The 19,555-nt window shown below is 62.0% G+C and overlaps 2 protein-coding genes across 4 annotated transcripts in view; one reads left to right on the forward strand and one right to left on the reverse strand.

The window, feature by feature from the left end:
* Positions 1-647: 647 nt before the first annotated feature.
* Positions 648-8,451, forward strand: OTUB1 (OTU deubiquitinase, ubiquitin aldehyde binding 1). Of its 2 annotated transcripts, none has more exons than XM_052661760.1 (7): positions 648-736; positions 2,957-3,018; positions 3,266-3,364; positions 7,316-7,434; positions 7,603-7,687; positions 7,798-7,992; positions 8,101-8,451. In XM_052661760.1, exons 1-7 carry the CDS (start codon positions 679-681, stop codon positions 8,296-8,298), a joined length of 816 nt encoding a protein of 271 aa, XP_052517720.1. In that variant the 5' UTR covers positions 648-678; the 3' UTR covers positions 8,299-8,451. The 2 variants fall into 2 exon arrangements, with proteins under 2 accessions (XP_052517720.1, XP_052517721.1); XM_052661761.1 differs by having other exon boundaries at positions 7,819-7,992.
* Positions 8,452-9,286: 835 nt separating this feature from the next.
* Positions 9,287-19,555, reverse strand: part of MACROD1 (mono-ADP ribosylhydrolase 1) — a 154,053-nt gene continuing 143,784 nt past the window's right edge. The window contains exons 5-11 of one of the 2 annotated variants that reach the window (XM_052661729.1): positions 11,243-11,359; positions 10,444-10,565; positions 10,307-10,337; positions 10,144-10,217; positions 9,686-9,767; positions 9,567-9,595; positions 9,287-9,492 (exon numbers count right to left, since the gene is read on the reverse strand). In XM_052661729.1, coding sequence (XP_052517689.1) covers positions 9,591-9,595; positions 9,686-9,767; positions 10,144-10,217; positions 10,307-10,337; positions 10,444-10,565; positions 11,243-11,359 — 431 coding nt within the window. In that variant the 3' untranslated portion in view covers positions 9,287-9,492; positions 9,567-9,590. The remainder of the gene's footprint in view (positions 9,493-9,566; positions 9,596-9,685; positions 9,768-10,143; positions 10,218-10,306; positions 10,338-10,443; positions 10,566-11,242; positions 11,360-19,555) is intronic. The other variant, XM_052661728.1, reaches the window with a different exon arrangement.

Consider the following 19,555-nt stretch of genomic DNA (forward strand, 5'->3'; position numbering starts at 1 on the left):
ATCCACTTCCCTCCTGCCCCCGACTCAACCCTTGGGAACCACGAATCTGTTTTTCATTGTTGTCAACTTCTATCTTAAAAAAAAAAAAAAAATCCTGATTTTTTTCATAACCACAAGGGCAGGTAGTCCAAAGTTAGGTCGACCCCGAGGGACGTGGTCTCTCGGTCAGAAGCAGGACACCAAAGCCCGCTCGGAACCGAGACTCGGTGGAGGGGGGCGGTGAATTCCCAGAGCTCGGATATTAGCAGAATTCCCGGTCTCCTCGGCCAAGTGATCCTCATTGCATTCGCCTGTCTTGAGTTCTGGAGCCCGCAGCGGGAATTGCCTTCCGTGATTTGAATTTCATTTTCCTGCTTATCTCAATAATACAATCCGCGTTTCAAACTCTAGTGAAAAGAAAACTCAAGTGGCCCCAGGAAGCTCTTATCACCACCTGGCACATTGAGACCTGGGAAGATGGAACCGAGCAAGTGTGCGGGAGGAGGGCGGGCGGGGATTGCCTTCACTTCCCCGGCTTCCGTCGCTGCGGAACGAGACTGCGAGCCCCTCGGGTGACTACGCCCGAGGGGATCCCGTTGCTAGGGGCGTTACCAAGGAGGGGCCTCGAGGAGGGGCTGTCTTCCGGGGGGAGGCCAACTAGTAACCCGGAAGCGGTCGGCAGTGCGGCGCTGTTTAAAGATGGCGGCGGAGGAACCTCAGCAGCAGAAGCAGGAGCCGCTTGGCAGCGACTCCGAAGGTACCGACCAGGGGAGAGCCGCCCGGCCTGGGCTAGCGGGGGCGATGCCGGATGGCCGGTTCCCGAGGAAACCAGGGCTGGGGCGGCTGGCGGCGAAGCGAGCGGAGGGCCCCTTCCCCAGCCTCCGCCGCCTCCCCTCCCCCTCACAATGGAAGGAGCCGCCGCCGCGACCCCTGGCCGGGCGGGCGGCGGGAGAGAAAGCGGGCCGGCCTCCGGCCCGCGACTCTTCCCTGTCGCGCGCTCCTGGGGCGGGGCCTAGGCCGCCCCGCCCCCCCCACCCCCCGCCCAGCCCCCTCCCCGCTGGGCGTCCGGCTCCCGGCTCCCGGGTCCCCGGCTCTCCCGCCCCGGACCTGGCAGTCAGGCCCGGGCCTAGTCCGGCCCCGTCTAGTCCGCCTCCTCCAGAGCGGCCCGAGCCCGGGAGGGCGTCGAATTACGCCGGGCTGCGGAGCACAAAGGACTGGGCGGGCCGCTGGGGATGCTGCGGGCCGCCCGGGGTTGTGAGCGGCCGTAGGTGTGTGCCCAGGAGGGCAGCGCCCTTCGTTTCCGGTAGAGTCCCCTCTTCTAGCCTCGCAGCCCCTTGCTTCCTGTCTCGGCATAGTTTCCTTAGACCCCTGAAGAGTTGGACCTCTCAAAACGGTCCCACCCTCTTCTTTTCACCCCTGAGTTAGACACTGGGGACTGAGGAGGTCACTAGGGTTGGGAGGGATGGCCCGGTTGCAGTGCAGTGTCGGGGGTGGGTGGAAGCCCAGCTGAGGCCCCGGGCTGCTCAAGATCAAAAGGATTGGCCTTAAAAGTCATTTAGCACACAGCTCCCTCTCTAACCGCGCACTGAAAAACAGCTTTTGGGGATCTAGACCCTCCCCGCCCCTCCCCCCCCGCCCCCGCCCCCCAAGGGACTGGTTTAGGATCGTGTAAGTTAAGAAAGAACCAGAGCCAGGATTCAGGTCTCCTGGCTCCTCACCAGTGGCTGCTTGGCATGGGGCCCCACAGGGTGGACCCGCCCAACTCAGTGATGAGTATTGAACTACACCTCTTAAGGTACCACCTCCTCAGGGCATCACAGTGAAGGGAGGAAGGTGGTGCTATCTGTCTCTGTTCACAGCTGATGATGAGCCTCTGCAGTGAGGTGCCAGGGGAGTTATTGTGGCAAAGAGCCCAGGCTTTGCAATTAGACAAACCTGGGTTTGACCACAGGTCTTCCTCGTCGTGACTTCGGGCAGGTGATTTCACCTGTCTGCATTTTTGTTCTTTGTAAAATGGGCACCACTACGAATACCCAGGATGGCAGGTGGAGGAATGGTGTGACTGAGGAAAGCAAAGCGCTCCTCTAGCCGAAGATGGTCTGCTTCCTCATCTGTCTTCCCTCAGTAGACCTGGCTCAGGGGCCTTCCGGGCTGCTCGGAAGTGATGTTAGAGAGCAGGGGGAGAGGGCTTGTTCGAGCTGGAAGAGTGCACCCTGGGGGGCGATCACCTTGGCCTGCTTACTTTATTTTCCACCATTTATTTATACTTATTTGGCTGTGCCAGGTCTCAGTTATGGCATGTGGGATCTAGTTCCCAGACCAGGGATCAAACTCAGTTTAAGATCGGACCCCGGGGGCCATGATGGGCCGCCCCTTCCCTCCCCCGTCGGCTGGGGGAAGTCCCTAAGGAAGGGGCCTCCCAGATCCCGGGGACCAGTGACAGCACAGTTTGCCAGCTAAAGCTGCCCCACCTCCGCCACGTAGAAGGACGTATCAGCCCGTGATGCCTCGGCCCGGCAACCTGTCCAAACCCCCATCCACTAACCTGGCCATCCCTCGAAGCGTGCATATATAAACAAACTTCTAACACGATCTGGGAGCTCGGACTTCCTCGACCTGCCCTGTTCGGGTCCGGGAACCCCGCCCGGGAGCGCTTCGCCGTTAAAGCCTGTTAGACCGTGTTTTGGTGTCCTGGTCGTCTTTACCTAACACCCAGGTCCCTTGCATTGGGAGCTCGGAGCCTTAGCCACTGGACCTCCAGGGAAGTGCCTGGCCTCCTCCCTTTAAAGATGAGATAACTCATGCCCAGGAAATGGAAGGACTTTGCCAAGATCCCACAGTTAGGGTGGAGCAGGGCATGACGCATGCTTCCAGAGTGCACGTCTGCTCTCCTGGCCCGTTCTTGTCCTCGGCCCAGCTTCCTGGAGTGGGGAGAGCCAGGGCCCACTGTAATCCTTGGCCTTCTTCCTTTTTCCAGGTGTTAACTGTCTTGCTTACGATGAAGCCATCATGGCTCAGCAGGACCGAATTCAGCAAGAGGTGAGTGGCTGTGGCCAGTGGCCTTACTTTGGGGATACATTGGTTGGACTGAGGCCTACCGTTTGTCTTTACTGTGGAAGCTCCCTCCTCCCCAGGCTGAGCTGATACTAGATGCCTTTATGGGGGGAATGTGTGGTCCATGTGCCGCTGGGTGACTGGCCCAGCCACTCTCAGCTAGATGTTCTGGCTGACAGGTGTGGGTCACTCCATTTGCCTGTCAGAATGTAATGGATTCCCCACCCCACAGATTGCTGTGCAGAACCCACTGGTCTCAGAGCGGCTGGAGCTCTCTGTCCTATACAAAGAGTATGCTGAGGATGACAACATCTATCAACAGAAGATCAAGGTGGGAGCCTGGCCGAGGGGACAGGAAGAGCCCTCGGGTAGGGGCAGGAGCCTGGCCACTTTAGACCTGTGCTTGGCTGGGCCTGGCCTCAGAGGGGTGGATGGTGGGGGAGCCCTCTGGTCACTGGTTCACAGGTTGGCAGAGTCTGGAACCAAAAAGACTTTGATTCAGATCCTGACGCTGCCACATGGCAGCTGTATCCTCAGCAGCTCCTTCGATGTCTCAGAGCTGTGGAGACCTCAGCTGTGAAATCGGGGTGATGAAAGCAAGGGTGCTTGTGAGGTTGCGGGAGACGATGCCTCGGGGGCCTGGTGCTGGCTGTGGGGAGCCAGTGGTCTCAGTGTTCATGGTGGGGCTGGTGGGCGGGGGCTGGCTAGCGGGGGAGGGTGCCAGCAGAGACACAGTCTTGCCCCCTGCTTCCGTGGAGAGGCAGGCAGCACTGGGGAGAGGGGCCCCTGGATCTTCGTGTAAGGCCCTGCTGCCTCTCAGAAACTGAGGTAAGTCCCTTAACCACTCACTTCCTTCTCTGTGAGCTGGAGGTTTGAAATGTGACAGTGTGTGTACACAGCGTCTCCTGGGCACAGCCTACCACTGCTGCTGCTAAGTCACTTCAGTCGTGTCCAACTCTTTGCGACCCCATAGATGGCAGCCCACCAGGCTCCGCCGTCCCTGGGATTCTCTAGGCAAGAACACTGGAGTTGGTTGCCATTTCCTTCTCCAACGCATGAAAGTGAAAAGTGAAAGAGAAGTCGCTCAGTGGTGCCTGACTCTTAGCGACCCCATGGGCTGCAGCCTGCCAGGCTCCTCCTTCCATGGGATTTTCCAGGCAAGAGTACTGGATTAAGGTGCCAGTGCCTTCTCTGGGGCACAGCCTGAGGGTTTAGTAAATGCTACTCCTCCCCGCTCGCCCCCAAAATCAGAGCTGCTTAGAATCATCCACCTGCAAGGTTGGCCTTTGGGGTTAGCCATTTGAGGGGCCAGGCAGGTAATCCAGGTGACTGGAGGTGGCCAGGTCAGGCGGTGAACAGTGGCACTGCAGCCCGGCTCCGCCAGTAGCAGGTGGTGGAGCCTCGTGGGGCGAATAGGAGCATCCGTGCCTGTCACTCCATCAGTGCTTCCGAGACCAGCCAGAAATCATTTTGTTGTAAAATCTCCAGACTCTTGAGAGTTGGCAGCTGATTGACATTTAAAGTGGGCCAGACAGCGCACGTGCAGGCCAGAGCCCGCTGCGTGTGGCCTGTGGGCCCCTCTGCCCCTGCTCAGGGTGCTCATGGTTTACCCTGGAGGCCTCTGGAGAGAAGAAGGCCCTGGCTCTGGGGCCCGACAGACCTGATGTGGAGTCCCGGCTTCCCCCCACTGTGTGACCTTGGGCAGCACACTGGCCTTCTTGGGGCCTCTGTTGGTCTGCCAGCTCTCCGTGGGGAGGCCTGTCTCGTGGGGTGGGCGTGAGGCTTGCAGGAGAGGACGGTGGCCAGGTGTGGAGCCCAGCGCCTGGGAGGCGGTGGGTCCCTCCTCTTCTCCGCGTGGTGGGCTGGCGGGGCTCAGTCCTGCTTGTCACAGAGGGCCACCCCGGAAAAGCGGACAGGCCACGCCTCTCGGGTTCTTCCCGAGTCAGTCGGCAGATGGTCAAGTGTCAGCTGTGTGCTGTCTGGACAGGAGGCCTGTCCCGGTGCCCGACACCCTGCCGGGGCTGGGCCTGAGCCCCTCTCAGCTCCTTGGGAGGAGCCCAAGCGCAGACAGCAGGGCCCTGGCTCCTGTGTGCCCTGGCTCCTGTGAAGTGGGCCCCGGGGGGACACGTGGGAGGATAATGGGCCTGGCACAGGGTAAATGCTCAGAACAGTTCTGGTCGCGGCAGGGATTTGGGCTCTTTGTACACATTTTGTCCCATTTTGACACGAGCACACACTGGGGGCCAGGCAGTTTTAGGCTCTGGAGATAGTGAGGACCACAGCTGCCAAGTCACCATGGCGGTTCAGAGTGGAAAGACAGCCGTTAAGGCAACTCACATGTATGGCAGAGGTGGTGAGTGCTGTGGAGAAAAGTCAAAAGTGAAGCTGGCCGAGGAGATGGGGGGCGGGGATTTGCAGGTTGACCCAGGGTGGTGTCTGATGAACTGAAAGAGGCCAGTGAGCAAGGTGGGGCGGCCATCTGGGCGGAGCCGGGGGGCGGCCGGCGTGGCGGGAGCAGAGTGGGTGGGAGACGCCAGGCTTGGAGCCGAGAAGGGATTGAGAAGGGATTCGGAGGGAGCCGCGTTTACTGGGTTTCTGTGGTTGCTGGTGCCACGGTGGGGAGAGACTGGGCAGTGAGTGAGGTGCGGGCAGGGAGACCGTGTGGAAGCCTTTGTGATGAAACTGGCCCTAGATGGAGCTGGACGGGGCAGCGGCGCAGCCCACGTGAGGAGAGACGGACGCGGGCAGAGTGGCAGGGTCTGCCCTGGGTGGCTGGGGGCATTGAGGGCGGAGTCCGCACGGCTGGGAGGGTTGCAGCTGAAAGGTGGGGAGCTGAGGAAAGGCAGGGAAGGCCAGAGGTCAGAAGCCGCCTGTTGGCTGGGCAGTTCAGAGGCGGTGCAGCCCAGGCAGTTGAGTGGAGGGGGAAGACGTGGGCGGATGAAGAATTACGTTTAAATCCCAGGAGGTCAGGAGACAGCCGACACCCGGCTGCCCCAGGCTTGAACAAGTTGTGCTGTTCACACAGCAGGGGCTGTGGATGGTCCCTGGCGAGACTGTCTTCTGGCAGGTGACACATGGGTCTTGAAGGAGGGGTGTGTGGTTGGGTGGCGGCTGTGACCACCACGGGTAGGTGAGGAGGGGCAGCGGTGAGGGCATGGAGAGGGTGGGGGAGGAGCGAAGAAGGGGGTTTGCATCACCACACCTGCGGTGCAGGGGGACGCTGCTCGGCAACGGTCTAGTGGGAGTGGGTTTGACCCTTGGACTTAGGAGGGCATCTGTGACCTTCACTAGAGAAGAAGCCGGCTGGGCTTGCGTTCCCAGCAGAAAAGAAACGGAGACAGTGGCACAGGCAGCTTCAGGAGCAGTGCTGCCCTGCGGGAGAGCAGAGAGGTGGGGAGGTGGCTGCAAGGGAATTCATGGGGAGCAGAGCATTTGTTTATAGGCGGTGGGGCCAGTGGGTCTGGAGAGAGAAGCTGATGATGGGGGGGGCGCAGACTTTAGGAACAGTGTCCTGAGTCCAAGGGAACATGGCTCTGGGAGCAGCCTCGGACCTTCCAGGGACGGAGAGTGAGGCCCTGGGGGGCAGGGTGCCGTGGGGATGACAGCTTCTTAGTGGAAGTCCTCAGGAAGCACGGTCATCGGGAAGATGACTGGCTGGGGGCTTAACATATGGGGAGAAGGCATGAAATAGGCATCAGGAGGAAGGGGAGGGTGCTCAGGCCCGGGGAATCCCCGACTCCTGAGGGGAGATTGAACAGACAGGAGGAGCTCCATTGAGCTGGGGAGGAAACTGGGAAAGAGTGAACCAGTACCTGTGAGCGGGCAGGCCAGGGATTAGATGGAGGTGAGGGGGGGTGTTTCCCACCCCAGGACTGTGCAGTGGGGGCCCCCAGCGCAGCGCTGCGCCGTGTACACTCACTTGTTTGCCCTGGATCTCTCAGAGTTTGAAAGGCTATTCACTGTAAAAGCTGCTTCCGTCAAGGACCCATTCACTTGCCTGGTTTTATGAAACAACAGCCCTTTAGGCCCAGCAGCATGGCATGCCTAGCGGCTGATGACCACTTTGGTGACCGATGCAACCAGTGTGTCTATAATTCATGTTCCTGAGGCTCTGGAGCTCCCAGCAGCGGGTTGCTAAGTGACCCCCATTATCAGAGTCAGCAGCCAAGGATGGCAGGAGCCTGTTGTGGTGTGACCTCTGTTGGGGGCATTTCCTGGGCCTGCCCTGGTTTCCGCCAGATGTTGATGGGCATGTGGTGGGGTGGGGGCTGCCTCTCCGCAGGACCTCCACAAAAAGTACTCATACATCCGCAAGACCAGGCCTGATGGAAACTGCTTCTATCGTGCTTTCGGATTCTCCCACTTGGAGGCGTTGCTGGACGACAGCAAGGAATTGCAGCGGTGAGGAGGCGCGCGGGGGAGGTTCCGTGAAGGGCGCGTGGGCTCCCTCCTCCCTGTTGGTGGCTGGGAGGTGCGGTTCCCCTTGAGGCCCAGTGATGGCCTGGGCCCTGCTGGGCCGGGTCTGCCGGCCTAGGAGCCCGTGGCGCCCTCTCTCCCACCCGTCCACAGGTTCAAGGCTGTGTCTGCCAAGAGCAAAGAGGACCTGGTGTCCCAGGGCTTCACTGAGTTCACAATTGAGGATTTCCACAATACGGTGAGGCCAGCTGCCCCGCCGCGAGGTCGGCCAGGGTGGTGGGTGGTAGCCTGGCGGTGGCAGGGATGACCCGTCTCCCCCGTCTCGCCCTGTGTCCCCCTCGGGTGCAGTTCATGGATTTGATCGAGCAGGTGGAGAAGCGGACCCCCGTGGCCGACCTGCTGGCCTCCTTCAACGACCAGAGCACCTCGGACTACCTGGTGGTCTACCTGCGGCTGCTCACCTCGGGCTACCTGCAGCGCGAGAGCAAGTTTTTCGAGCACTTCATCGAGGGCGGGCGGACCGTCAAGGAGTTCTGCCAGCAGGTGCTGCCCCTCCCCGCTCCTCAGCCATGGGCCCCTTCTCCCTCGAGCCCCGGGGAGGGCCCAGGTGGTGGGGGCCCCGAGCGCCCCCTGAGCCGCGCTGTGCCGCAGGAGGTGGAGCCCATGTGCAAGGAGAGCGACCACATCCACATCATCGCGCTGGCCCAGGCGCTCAGCGTCTCCATCCAGGTGGAGTACATGGACCGCGGCGAGGGCGGCACCACCAACCCCCACGTCTTCCCCGAGGGCTCCGAGCCCAAGGTCTACCTGCTCTACCGGCCCGGACACTACGACATTCTCTACAAATAGGGCCGCCGGCCGCTGCCGCACCGCCCGCCCCTCCGCCAGGCGCTAGACGTGTACAGAGGTTTTCTTGTGGTTGTAAATGGTCATACTTCACTCCCCCGCCCCTTCCCTGTCACACGACCTCCCGTGTTTTATTAAAGGGGACGCTGGTGGTGAGCCGCGTGTGTGCGTGTCCCTGCTCGGCTGCTGCCCACCTGGCTGCTCTGTGTCTGGCTGCCCCCTTCCCCTCAGGTGGGTTCCTCTCGGCCTTTCACCTGTCCACCCCCAAACCTCCCCGCCAGGAGCAGTTTTGAGGGGTCTGGGCCTCTCGGGGACCCTTCCTGGTTATGGGGGTTCTCCTTCCTTCCCTTCAGGCCGCCATCCCTTTCCTGTTTAGCTGGCTAGGGCTTTCCCTGGGGGCCCAGGAGCACCGAAGAGTCTAGCTGCTCCCTCCTGCTCCCTCCTGCGCCCTGCCCCCACCCTGCTGTCCTGGCCGGAGCCCCCGCCACCTGGCTTCGTCAGGGCTCAGCGCGGTGGAGTCCTGGGTGGAGAGGGACCACGTGGTGCTGCAGCCTGGCTCAGGGCAGGCGGAGGCGCGGGGGGGCCCCAGGGCGCCCCAGCCAGGCGGGGGAGGGGCAGTCCCCCAGCCTGTGCGTGGTCCCGTCCCCAGGCCCAGCCTCCGGGGGAGCGGGGCACTCCAGGCCCCGTCCTCCCCGCTCTGCTCCCCTGCCTCAGCCTGCTTTGCACCCCATTGCTGCACTCCCTTTCTGCCTTCACCTCGTTTCTCACCCCCGCCCCCTCCCCGGCACATGTCGGGTCTCAGCCCCCAGGCTGTGAGCTTCTTGGGGGCAGGCCCTCAATAAACGTGACGCGCTGCTGCCCACCTCTGCTGTCAACCTCGTGCCTCCCCCTGCCTGGTTCACCGAGAGCTCTCGCCAGCCCCTGATGCCAAAGCGGCTGTCCGCACCTGGGCTCCCTCCCTCACCCCCAGCAGCGCTGGGACAGTCGGAGCTGCAGCAGTAGTCTTTATTAGGCTCCTGACGGGGCGGGGGTGTAGGGAAAGAATAGGGTGGCCCCGCCAGGCCCCACGGCAGGCTTCGGAGACGTAGAGCTGGGAGCGTGGTCCGGCAGGCCCAGGGGAGTCTGCAGGCAAAGATGAGAGGCCAGAGCAGTGGCCCACGGGCTGCCCCGGCCTCCCAGGCTGCCTCCCTGGCTTCCCTGTGTGGGGGTGAGCGGGTGTTAGTGGGCATGAGGTTAGTGGGCAGCCACACAAAGGGCCAGGCCCTGCTTACCAGTCCTGGTCAGGGTGGGCAGCATCACGCTGGAAGGCAGAGGACAGTGAGAGCCTGTCCTGGGTGGACGGGGCGGGACAGGGGCTGGCAGGGGCGCGGTGGGGGCAGGAGGCACCTACCGACCGGGAAGTAGTGGGGGAGGCGTTCTCGGTAGATGTTCTCGTCCTTCTCCAGGAACACGCAGATGATCAGCCGGTCCACCTGCATCAGGGCCTGCTGAGCCTGGGCGGAAGCGGTCGGCTCCCCGGCTCCTGGGCCTTCACCACCACCCTCGCCGCTGTGGGGTTTCCCCTGCCCTGTCCTTGGGGCACACTTCAATCTGGGTTTAGAGCTCGGGCTACAGAAGGGGCTCGTGGTGTGATGTGCACCCCGCTATCCCCTTCTCGAAGGGCCTTGTGCCCTGGCCGTAGGGGAGGAAAACAGGCCCCGAGTAAAAGAGAACGCAGAGAGCAAGCGCGAGGCTAGAGCCCCGAGTGCCCGGCGCTCTGCACACTCCTTGGAGATGACGGGTGGGGCTGGTCACATGCGCCCCGCCGCCCACCTCCGTCCGCTCCCTTCGGCCGGACCCAGGCCTCACCTTGTCCTTGTGCTGCTCCAGCCACTCGCGCAAAGCGGTCAGCACTACCTCGGCCGCCGCCTCGTTGGGGTAGCCTGCAGACCAGACCGCGGGCCCCAGTGAGTCTCGAGCTCCGCCCACTCCGGCCCGCGCACCGCCCATCTGCGCCCTTCCTCTCACTCACCGAACACTCCAGTGGAGATGCAGGGGAACGCCTAGGAATGAGGGGCAGTGAGAAGGGACTGGGGCAGCGTCACTCTTCGCTCCGCCTCCCGCCAGGCCGCCCCCTACCCCGCCCCGCCCCGCCCCGACGCCCCGCACCGCCGAGCGGAGCCGGTGCTCCAGCAGCAGGTCGAGGCTGCTCAGGTAGCAGCTGCGGAGCTCAGCAGCCTGGCTGGCGCTCGGCTCCCCGTGGGCGATGGGTCCCACCGTGTGGATGACATCTGTGGGAGGGGGTGAGGTCAGACCGGCCGGAGCTCCCGGCGGTCTTCCGCTTTCCCTCCTGCCGGCCTGGGCCCTGGTGGTGGTTTAGTCGCTAAGTCGTGTCCGACTCTGTGACCCCATGGACTGTAGCCCGCCAGGCTCCTCTGTGCATGGGATTCTCCAGGCAAGAAGACTGGGGTGGGTTGCCATTTCCTTCTCCAGGGGATCTTCCCAACCCAGGGATCGAACCCAGATCTCCCTCATTGCCGGCGCATTCTTTACCAGCTGAGCCACCAGGGAAGCCCCTGGGCCCTGGAGGGGACAGGAAACAAGCACCCTCCTGCCCAAATTCTGATCTTCCCCGGGTAGGGACCCCACCCATAATTCACACCTGCACAGACAGGCCAGCCTACGCAGGCCCCCACCCCACATCTGTCTGGACCAGGCTGAAACAATGGCCGTTGTTGCCTCCTTAGCTATTCCCCTCACTTCGTCCTTGCCACGCCCAGCCTCTGCGCATGCCCTCCACACACCTGCTTCCTGGGATCTGCGAGGAGGGACCAGGTCCTGGCACTTAAGTGCCCCCGGAGGAGGCCTCCAGCAGTTCTGTCGGGGGTGCACCCCTAATCCCGAATTACACTAATTACGCAAGGCGCCCCGTCTGCACCCCACGGGGTGCGGGGTGTCGGGGACTCACACTTGGCCGGCAGCCGATAGCCACAGGTGATCTTGGCCTTGCCGGTCTCGCAGTTCTGCAGGGTCCGGCACTCGTCGGTGAGCAGGGGTCCGGCGGCCCGGTGGATGCAGCCGTCCACTGCAGGGAACCGGGCAGTGAGTGGTGGGGCTCCCAGCCACCCGCTGAGCCCGTTTTACAGAGAAGGCCGAGGCCCACGGAGGGAAGACTCCAATCCCTGGGCTGTGCCGGGACTCACCCGGCCCCGAGCCTTTCTCCCGCGGCCTCCAGACGCTCCCTCACCCCTCCACCCTCTTCCCGCACCCCCAGTCCCACTCTTGTTTCACAGCTGGGAAAACCGAGGCGTAGACGGGGGCCAGAGCGGGCCGCGGCGGGAGCCGGCGCAGACCCGCCGGCAGGGGGCGCGACCCGTCCGCCCTGCTCTTTCCTGGGCGCGCGGCAGGGGCGCAGGCGGGGCTGGGGTCTCCCGGGTCAGAGGCGGCGCCGGGACTCGGGAGGCGGGCCCGACCGACAGGATCCGCAGCCAGAGCCGGACAAGGGGGAAAATCCGCCCTCCCGGCCTCGGGGCCCGCTGCCAGTCGCCACCTTCGCGGGAGGAGCCTGGGATCCGAACGCCGACCTCCGAAGGCGAGGCCCTCTCGGACCCGCTTTACAAACTCTTGGTGGTGGTTTAGTCGCTAAGTCATGTCTGACTCTTGCTACCCCATGGACTGTGGCCCGCCAGGCTCCTCTGTCCATGGGATTCTCTAGGCAAGAAGGCTGGGAAGTGAAAGTCGCTCAGTCGTGTCTGACTCTTTGCGACCGCATGGACTGCACAGCTGAGCCACAGGGGAAGTCCAAGAATACTGGGGTGGGTAGCCTATTCCTTCTCCAGGGTATCTTCCCGACCCAGGAATCCAACCGGGGTCTCCTGCATTGCAGGTGGATTCTTTACCAACTGAGCTATCAGGGAAGACTACTGGAGTGGGTTGCCATTTACAAACTCTTAAGACGGTGGCTCAGAGGGTAAGGCATCTGCCCTCAATGCGGGAGCCCTGGGTTCGAGCCCTGGGTTCGAACCCTGGGTCAGGAAGATCCCCTGGCGAAGGAAATGGCAACCCACTCCGGTACTCTTGCCTGGAAAATCCCATGGACGGAGGAGCCTGGTAGCCACCGTCCATAGAGTCGCAAAGAGTCGGACACGACTGAGCGACTTCACTCACTCAGTCACTCAAGACTCACTTTACAGACGCGGACACTGAAGCCACCTAGATTGAGGCTGATCCCACGGGGGCCTTGAGCTAGGTCTTCCAGCTCCTTCCTGCGCCGCGCGGGAGGGTGGTCCGGGCCGCGCAGGTGTCTCCGGGCTTGCACCCAAGCTCGTTAACGAGTCGCCTTGTTAGTGCATCCGGCTTAATTGGGGCCGAGCCTGGGCTTGTTTATCCGAGGGCGGCTCTAGGGCCTCACCAGCGACCCTGGGGACCCGGATCCAGATAAACAAGTCGTCGTGGGCGCGGCGGGAGGCGTGGAAGGGAGGCGTGGAAGAGACGGTTCTTCTCCCTGACCTCCCCAGGGCGCTGCGGCTCCGAGGGAGAGGCGGGGTCAGCCTCCGAAGAGTCAAATCCAGACTCCCCCCGCATTGGCTGCAGCGCCTTGGCAAGCCCTTTCCCCTTTCCCAGAGCGCACTCTGCCTCATCAGAAATACTGGGGCAGTGACCAGTCCCCGCCCCCATTCCCCGGGAGAGTATCACCCACCTCCAGCAGGTCTCCAGCTCCAGCTGCACCTAGGCCTGTGCCAGGGCTTCTTGGACACTGAGCTCAATGCTCTGCAGCAGGAAGGACTACCATTTCCCCATTTCACAGACCTCAAACTGAAGGCCTAGTTGCTTCATTACAGCCCCACCCTCAAAATCTGCGCTCAGGACCAGGGCCGCAGCTGAACCAGGCCAGTGGCTTCTGTTTTCTTTTGTGCCTGTGAGGCCAATTAAGCCTAATTCTGAGACTTCACCCGGAGATGGTACCAGGTGATTTCCCGAACATCCTAGGAGCTGGGGTGGGGGTGAGGGGTAGAGGAACTGGGGGATCCCCAGGAGGGAATCTGGGACTGGGTCCCCTGCCACCCCCTCTCATGGGCAGGGCTGAGGGCAGCTGCAGCCCATGGGAGGGGGCGGAGGGTGGGTGGTGTGGCACAGTGGGCGTACATCGTCTACTTGTGGTGTGTCTGTTCTGGGGGCGGGGGGGTACCACAGAGCCACCCAGTGCCATGCGCAACAGCGGGGGCTGTGGAGCTGGGCAACCTGGGTTCAAACTCTGCCAGTCACAGATGTGTGATCCAGGGCACTTAACCTCCCTGGACCTCAACTGCCCCATCCATAAAATGGATAATACGACTACCCACTTCATAGGAATATTGGCAGGATTAAATTAATTCCTGTAATGTGCTTAAGCCAGTGCCTGGCATGAGTGAAGGCGACTTGAGTATTGGCTGTTACTAGGACACTGAGGCTGTATGGGCCTGTACCCGACCCGTGTACACCGGGAGTGTGGTGGGAGGCGGCGTCCAGGGCATATGGGGTGAGCACGGGAACTCCCGGCCCTGCCACAGTGGTCTCATCCACTTGGCAGCAAGTTGCCTGCCATCTCCCAGTGCTGTCCACCCTGCTGGTGACCTTGGCCCGCAGTGGGGGGCCGTGCGGAAGTGGAGCTCAGCAAGATCTGTTTCAGGGACTTAATGTTTCCTGCAGAAGTGGACAGGCCTGCAGCCAGGCCTTTGGTGCTGACCTGGGGGCATGAGGTGGGAGGAGGCGGGAGGAACTGGCGCCGACAGAGCCCTTGGACTGGAGTCCCTCCACCCCTGCAGCATCCAGAACAGGGCCGGGCCATATGACTCCCATGATAGCGCCCAGCGAGGCGTTCACCCAGAGCAGAGATGAGGGTCAGGCTCGAGGTTCCCCCCTTGCCCACCATCCCCCCAAGCCAGAGCCAGCCTGGCCCCCTTCTGTCCCCCTTCCCCAACCACAGGGCAGGCCTGTGGCTCTCCCGTCCCTGAGGAGGCCCCCAGCCCCACTGGCCTTAGCTACAGGGCAAAGGACTGCCCCTTCTCACGCCTCCCACCATGACCTGCCCCTCCCCTGGCTCCGACCCCCAGGCCCTGCCCCGGCTATTAGGTAGGGCTAAGCTGAGCCCTAGAGACCGGAAGCAGGAGGCTTCCGGGGGTCCCATCCCTTCCTCCCCCCTCCCCACCTGACTATCATTGGCTGTTATTAGGACAGTGGGGCAGCTGGGCCTCGGGCCTGCCTGGTAGGGGGGTGTCCCCAGTTCATACCAACTGACCCTCAGAACCCTTCCTGGCGCCCTCAGCCACATTCCCCCAAACCTCCTACTTGACCCCGCCCTACTTCAAGACAGCAGAAACCCTGGGGTCTCTGCTGCGGAGCCTGAGCCCACGTGGGCGATAGGGCCTCCCTCGGGGGCCTCTCCACCAGTGCGGGCGGAGCCCTTCCCCTGCGAGGAGACGGCCCTGAGGCCCACGCCGCCTCCCTCCGCAGCCTCCTCCTTGCTCCTCCAGTTTAAGCGCCCAGATTTTTATTGCTGTTCTTCTTCAGTCACTAAGTCGTGTCTGACTCTTTCATGACCCCATGGACTACGGCCCACCAGGCTCCTCTTTCCCTGGGAATTTCCAGGCAAGAAGACTGGAGTGGTTGCCATCTCCTCCTCCAGGGGATCTTCCCGACCCAGGGATCAGACCTGCATCTCCTGCACTGACAGGCAGACTTTACTACGGAGCCGCCAGGGAAGCCCCAGCTCCCAGACACGGTTCCTTAATTTCAGCCTCTCAGTGAGCAAGGCGCTGAGCCGTATACATCCACCGTCACATTTGATCCTCACAGCCTGGCTGTGCTACTGCTTTCTTGCTTTAGCAAAGAAGACACAGAGGCGCAGAGAGGGTGAGAGACTTGCCCAAGGTCACACAGCTGGGCAGCTCTGCTTCCTCGAGAGCCACAGCAGGACCCGTCCCCACTGTTCCTACCCTGAGCTGCCCTTCCACGCTGGCTGGCTGCTGTGTGCCCTCCTCACTCAAACACTTCAGGAAGGTGTCCTGCCTGCAGTTGCTGTCTCCACAAGCCCCCAGCAGCCTGGCTCCTGGCCCCTCCCCACCTCTGCCCATCCCTCTCCCAACAGAGAGGCTGCTCAGAGGACCTCTGGTTGCTGGGCGGTCTGGGGGCTCTCCCCTTGCAGACCGTTCAGCTGCACCCACAGGCTGACCGCTGGCTGTCTGCATTCAGCCCAGCAGGGAGGCTTAGGAGACCTGCTCTCTTCTGCCTCCTTCCACATCTCCTCAGACGCTGCTGTCCGCAGACCCCGTCTGTCTCTTTTCTGTTCCAGCCCTGACTCCCCACCCAGGTCCAGGTACGTCCCCCAGAGAAGGCCTGCCACCCCTGCCTGGAAGCCCACCCCAGCCTCCTGCCACTGTTGCGGCCTCCACAGCCCTGTTCTCAGCCTTCAGGAGCATCAGCTCAGACTCAGGGCCTTCCTAGCAAGGCCGGGGCCGGCAGGGCATCCAAAGAGGGCAGGGGCTGGAGCCGGGCCTCGGTGGAGCCAGCGGCGGTGAAGCAGGCAGGCTCCCGTGGGGGCCATTTGCCAAGGCGCTTAGGATATGTTGGCTGCTATTTAGGGTGCTGTAATATTCATGAAGGGAAGATTAGATATTTAAATTTATTCAGCAATAAATGCATCTCAGTGGGGGAGCATTCCTCATTCTAAACAAACAAGCAAGCAGGGGCTAATTAATTATTTACAGGAACACAAGGAGGGCTGTGGCCTGGGGGAGAGGAGGGCAGCTGTGCCCTGACAGAGGACAGGGGACCCTGGCTAGCCCTGGGCCTGCCCCTCCGTTTCCCCTCTCTTCTCCACCCGCCTCCACGTCCTGTGGGTCTGGCCCCCTGCTCGCCTCTTTCTGGCATTTCTTTTCCCAGAAATCTTGCCCACAAGCTTGTTGGCAGCTTTGGGCCAGTCACTTAACCTCTCCGAGCCTCAGAAAATTTGGGGGGAGGTCTGAGGTTTGTGGCGAGGTGGCCAGAGGAGGGGAGGCTCAGGGCCAGGATGATTTAGTGACGCGTCTGAGGTCTCAGTTACAGGATAGCAGATGCTCCGAGCGCTGCCCTGGCCCCCACCTCTCCCCAGCAGGGACGAGGCTCACAGGGGCGGAGCCGCTCTCAGCAGCTGTGGGTGGTGAGGTCTTGTCTGGGCAGCCCTCCGCCCTGCCCTGCCCTGCCCTGCCCTGCCTGGGGCTCCTGTGGGCCCCCCGTGCCTTCCCAGGTGCCGAGTGTCAGAGCCTCTGAGATGAGCTCACTGGGGCTGTGTGGCTCAGGAGCAGACCCGGCCCCGGGAGACCCAAGGCCTCCTCCCCCAGCTCTCCCACCCCACTGCCGGTCATTTCACCTCTTTGCTCAGCTTCACCTGTACAAGGCAACAGCACCTCCCACTGCGTTTGGCCTGAGGGTTCAGTGCGAGACGGTACCAAAGTGTTATCACCTGTCGTTCCATTTTACAGACGAGGAGACTGAGGCACAGCCACGGACTCCATAGGCAAAAGACGCCTCTGTCCCAAATGCTCTTGGGGCCCCTTTGCCCAAGGGACAGGACACACTGCTAGTGGAGATGTCTCCCAGAAAGCCCTGGCAGGGAGAGGGCTGCAGAGGCAGAGGAGTGAGCTTGAGGCCCGAGGGGCCAGGGGAGGGGTGTACCTCTCAAGCCCCGGAAGGCACCTGGGGGTGGGCCCTCTTCATCACTTCCCATTTAGACGGCTCACCCTGTAGATCCTGCCCACTCTGACCAGGCAGGTGTAGCCCATCCCAGCCCCTGCACAAACGCCCACCGCCTGAGCTGAAAGGAGCCAGAAGCCTGAGTCTCTGCACCCCAGGCCCCTGACCTGCAGAGCGCAGGCCCAGCCATAAGTTCTGGCCAAGTGACTCAGCCTGCGGCCTCGGGCCCCCTTCTCTCCAGTCCTCCCTACTCTTCCTCTCTGGCCTCCGTTTTCCTCGCAGGTTGAGACTTGGGAGCCTCGACCTCACGTGATCCCCGTTGCCAAAACTGCCTCGGCTTCTGCCCACACCCTCCCAGTCACTCATTCACTCAACAGACACGACCCAGCCCCGGCTTGGTGCTGGACTTGGGCTCAGCCCACTGTCGGGGGAAGCAGAGCCCACCCTCGCCAGGCCTCACCCTTGAGATGCCAAGGTGGGTGGGTACCCCCGGGAGAAGACGGATGGACGACAGCTTGGCGATGTGATCTGAAATTCATTATGGGGTGAGATCAGCTCCTTAAATGGGGATTTGAAAACATTAGGGCTTCATTATGTACACAACAGCAGCACCTCATTCATCATGCAAAAATCACTCCCGTTATTAAAAATCCCCGTGGCAGCTGCAGGCAGGGGCTTGGCAGCATCTTGCCCACAGGGTGGGGCGGGGCACGGGCTCCACCATTCTCTCTGCCCCTCAGGGAGGGCGGGGCGAGGGATGGGGGTGGGAAATGCAGTTTAGCTCAAGCGACTTGGTGCCTCAGTTTTCTCATCTGCAAAATGGAGATGCTAAGGGTACGCATGTCCCAGGATGCTGTGATGGGTATGTGAGAGCCTGAGGGGAGAGCTCAGCCAGGCCCAGCATCCACGCGGGGAGCGCTGATAGCACCTCAGTCCTGCTCCTCAACTGGGGCCTGTACTTCAGGAGACCGTGTCCCCCTCCTGCTCACGAAACCTCTCGTGGCTCCCACGAGTCCATGAAATAAAATCATCAACGCCGAGCAGCGCTGGGGCTCCCTCTAGCCTCCACCTTAGATGACAGCCAGCCTCTGCTTGCTGCAACCTCCCACCTCCAGTGCATTGGACAGGAGGAGGTGGGCCCTCCACGCCGGTGCAAAGGAGGCGAAGCTCTCACATCACCACCCCCGTGAAACAGCTGAAGGAAAGACTCCAGAGCGGCAAGGGAGCCAGGAGGGGGAGGCTTTCAGGTTGGTTTCAGGTTGGGAAGGTGCCTCCAAGGAGGTGGCATCTGAGCAGAGCTCTGGGTGATAGGCTTTGGGGGGAGGGCGGAGGAGGAGGGGTCCAAGCAGAGGGCTCAGCAGGGTGACAGGGAGAGAGGTGGGAGGGGTGAGCTGTGCCCCCGAGAGCCACTGCAGTGGGAAGGTTCCAGCAAGGGAGGGGTGTGGTCGAGATGGCCTCTGCTGTGCCTGCGGCCAGGAATGCCCTTCCCTTCTCCGCCCAGCAGAGCCCCCTGCCCCAGACAGCTTCTGGTTACACCTGCCGAGTTCACCCATTGGGCCTGGCCTGGCACAGAGCCGTGCTCAAGCATGGCTGGGACCTGGTGGTGGCCCACTGGCTAAGACTCCAAGCTCCAAGTGCAGGGGGCCCAGGTTCAGTCCCTGGTCAGGGAACTAGAGGCCACATGCTACAGCAAAAAACGGAAGGTCCCCTGTACCGCAACTAAGACCCAGTGCAGCTGAATAAATAAACAACTATAAAAAAAGAAAAGACGGGCTGGTCGGACCCCACCCAGCCTGGCCTGGAGAGGGTCTGCCCGCTGTGCCAGGCCCCAGCCAGTCGGAGAAGAGCAGGGAGCAATCACGGATTAGCAGTGTGGGGTGATGAGAGATAGGGCCAGGCCCGGGGCGCGCGGGATGGCAAGCGAAGCCAGGCAGAAGCTGAGGCCTGAATCCTGAGAGGCCTTGTTAATCCTCCCGGGCATGCCAGTCTACAGACAAAGGAAGGCGAGCGAGTGAGCAGGCGCGAAGGAGAGATGGCACGTGCCAGGGGGGAGAGATGGAGAGGAAACTAGAGCGAGACGTCAAGAGACAGACTGAGGGGGACCGAGGGGGACTCAGAGACAGAAGGACGGTAGCGGGTGCCCGCATGGAGGAGAGGGTGGGCCCTGGTGCTGGGTTCTGCCTGTGCCACGACAGCTGGGCTGAGGGCACATGGCCCCGGGCACCAGCAGGCCTGCACTGGGCACCTGCTTTTTGCTGGGAGGTGGAGAGACAGACACTTGTGCTCACCCCTGAGTGCGGGGGGTCTGATGGGGGGCTGCTGCTGCTAAGTCGCTTCAGTCGTATCCGACTTTGTGCGACCCCATAGATGGCAGCCCACCAGGCTCCCCCGTCCCTGGGATTCTCCAGGCAAGAACACTGGAGTGGGTTGCCATTTCCTTCTCCAATGCATGAAAGTGAAAAGTGAAAGGGAAGTGACTGAGAGTTGGACACGACTCAGTGACTTCACTGATGGGGGGCAGTTGATACTTAATTACACAAACGCGAGTCGGATTTCCAAGAGGGACAGGGTC

Source organism: Budorcas taxicolor, chromosome 25, assembly GCF_023091745.1.
Source record: "Budorcas taxicolor isolate Tak-1 chromosome 25, Takin1.1, whole genome shotgun sequence".
Lineage (NCBI taxonomy): Eukaryota > Metazoa > Chordata > Mammalia > Artiodactyla > Bovidae > Budorcas > Budorcas taxicolor.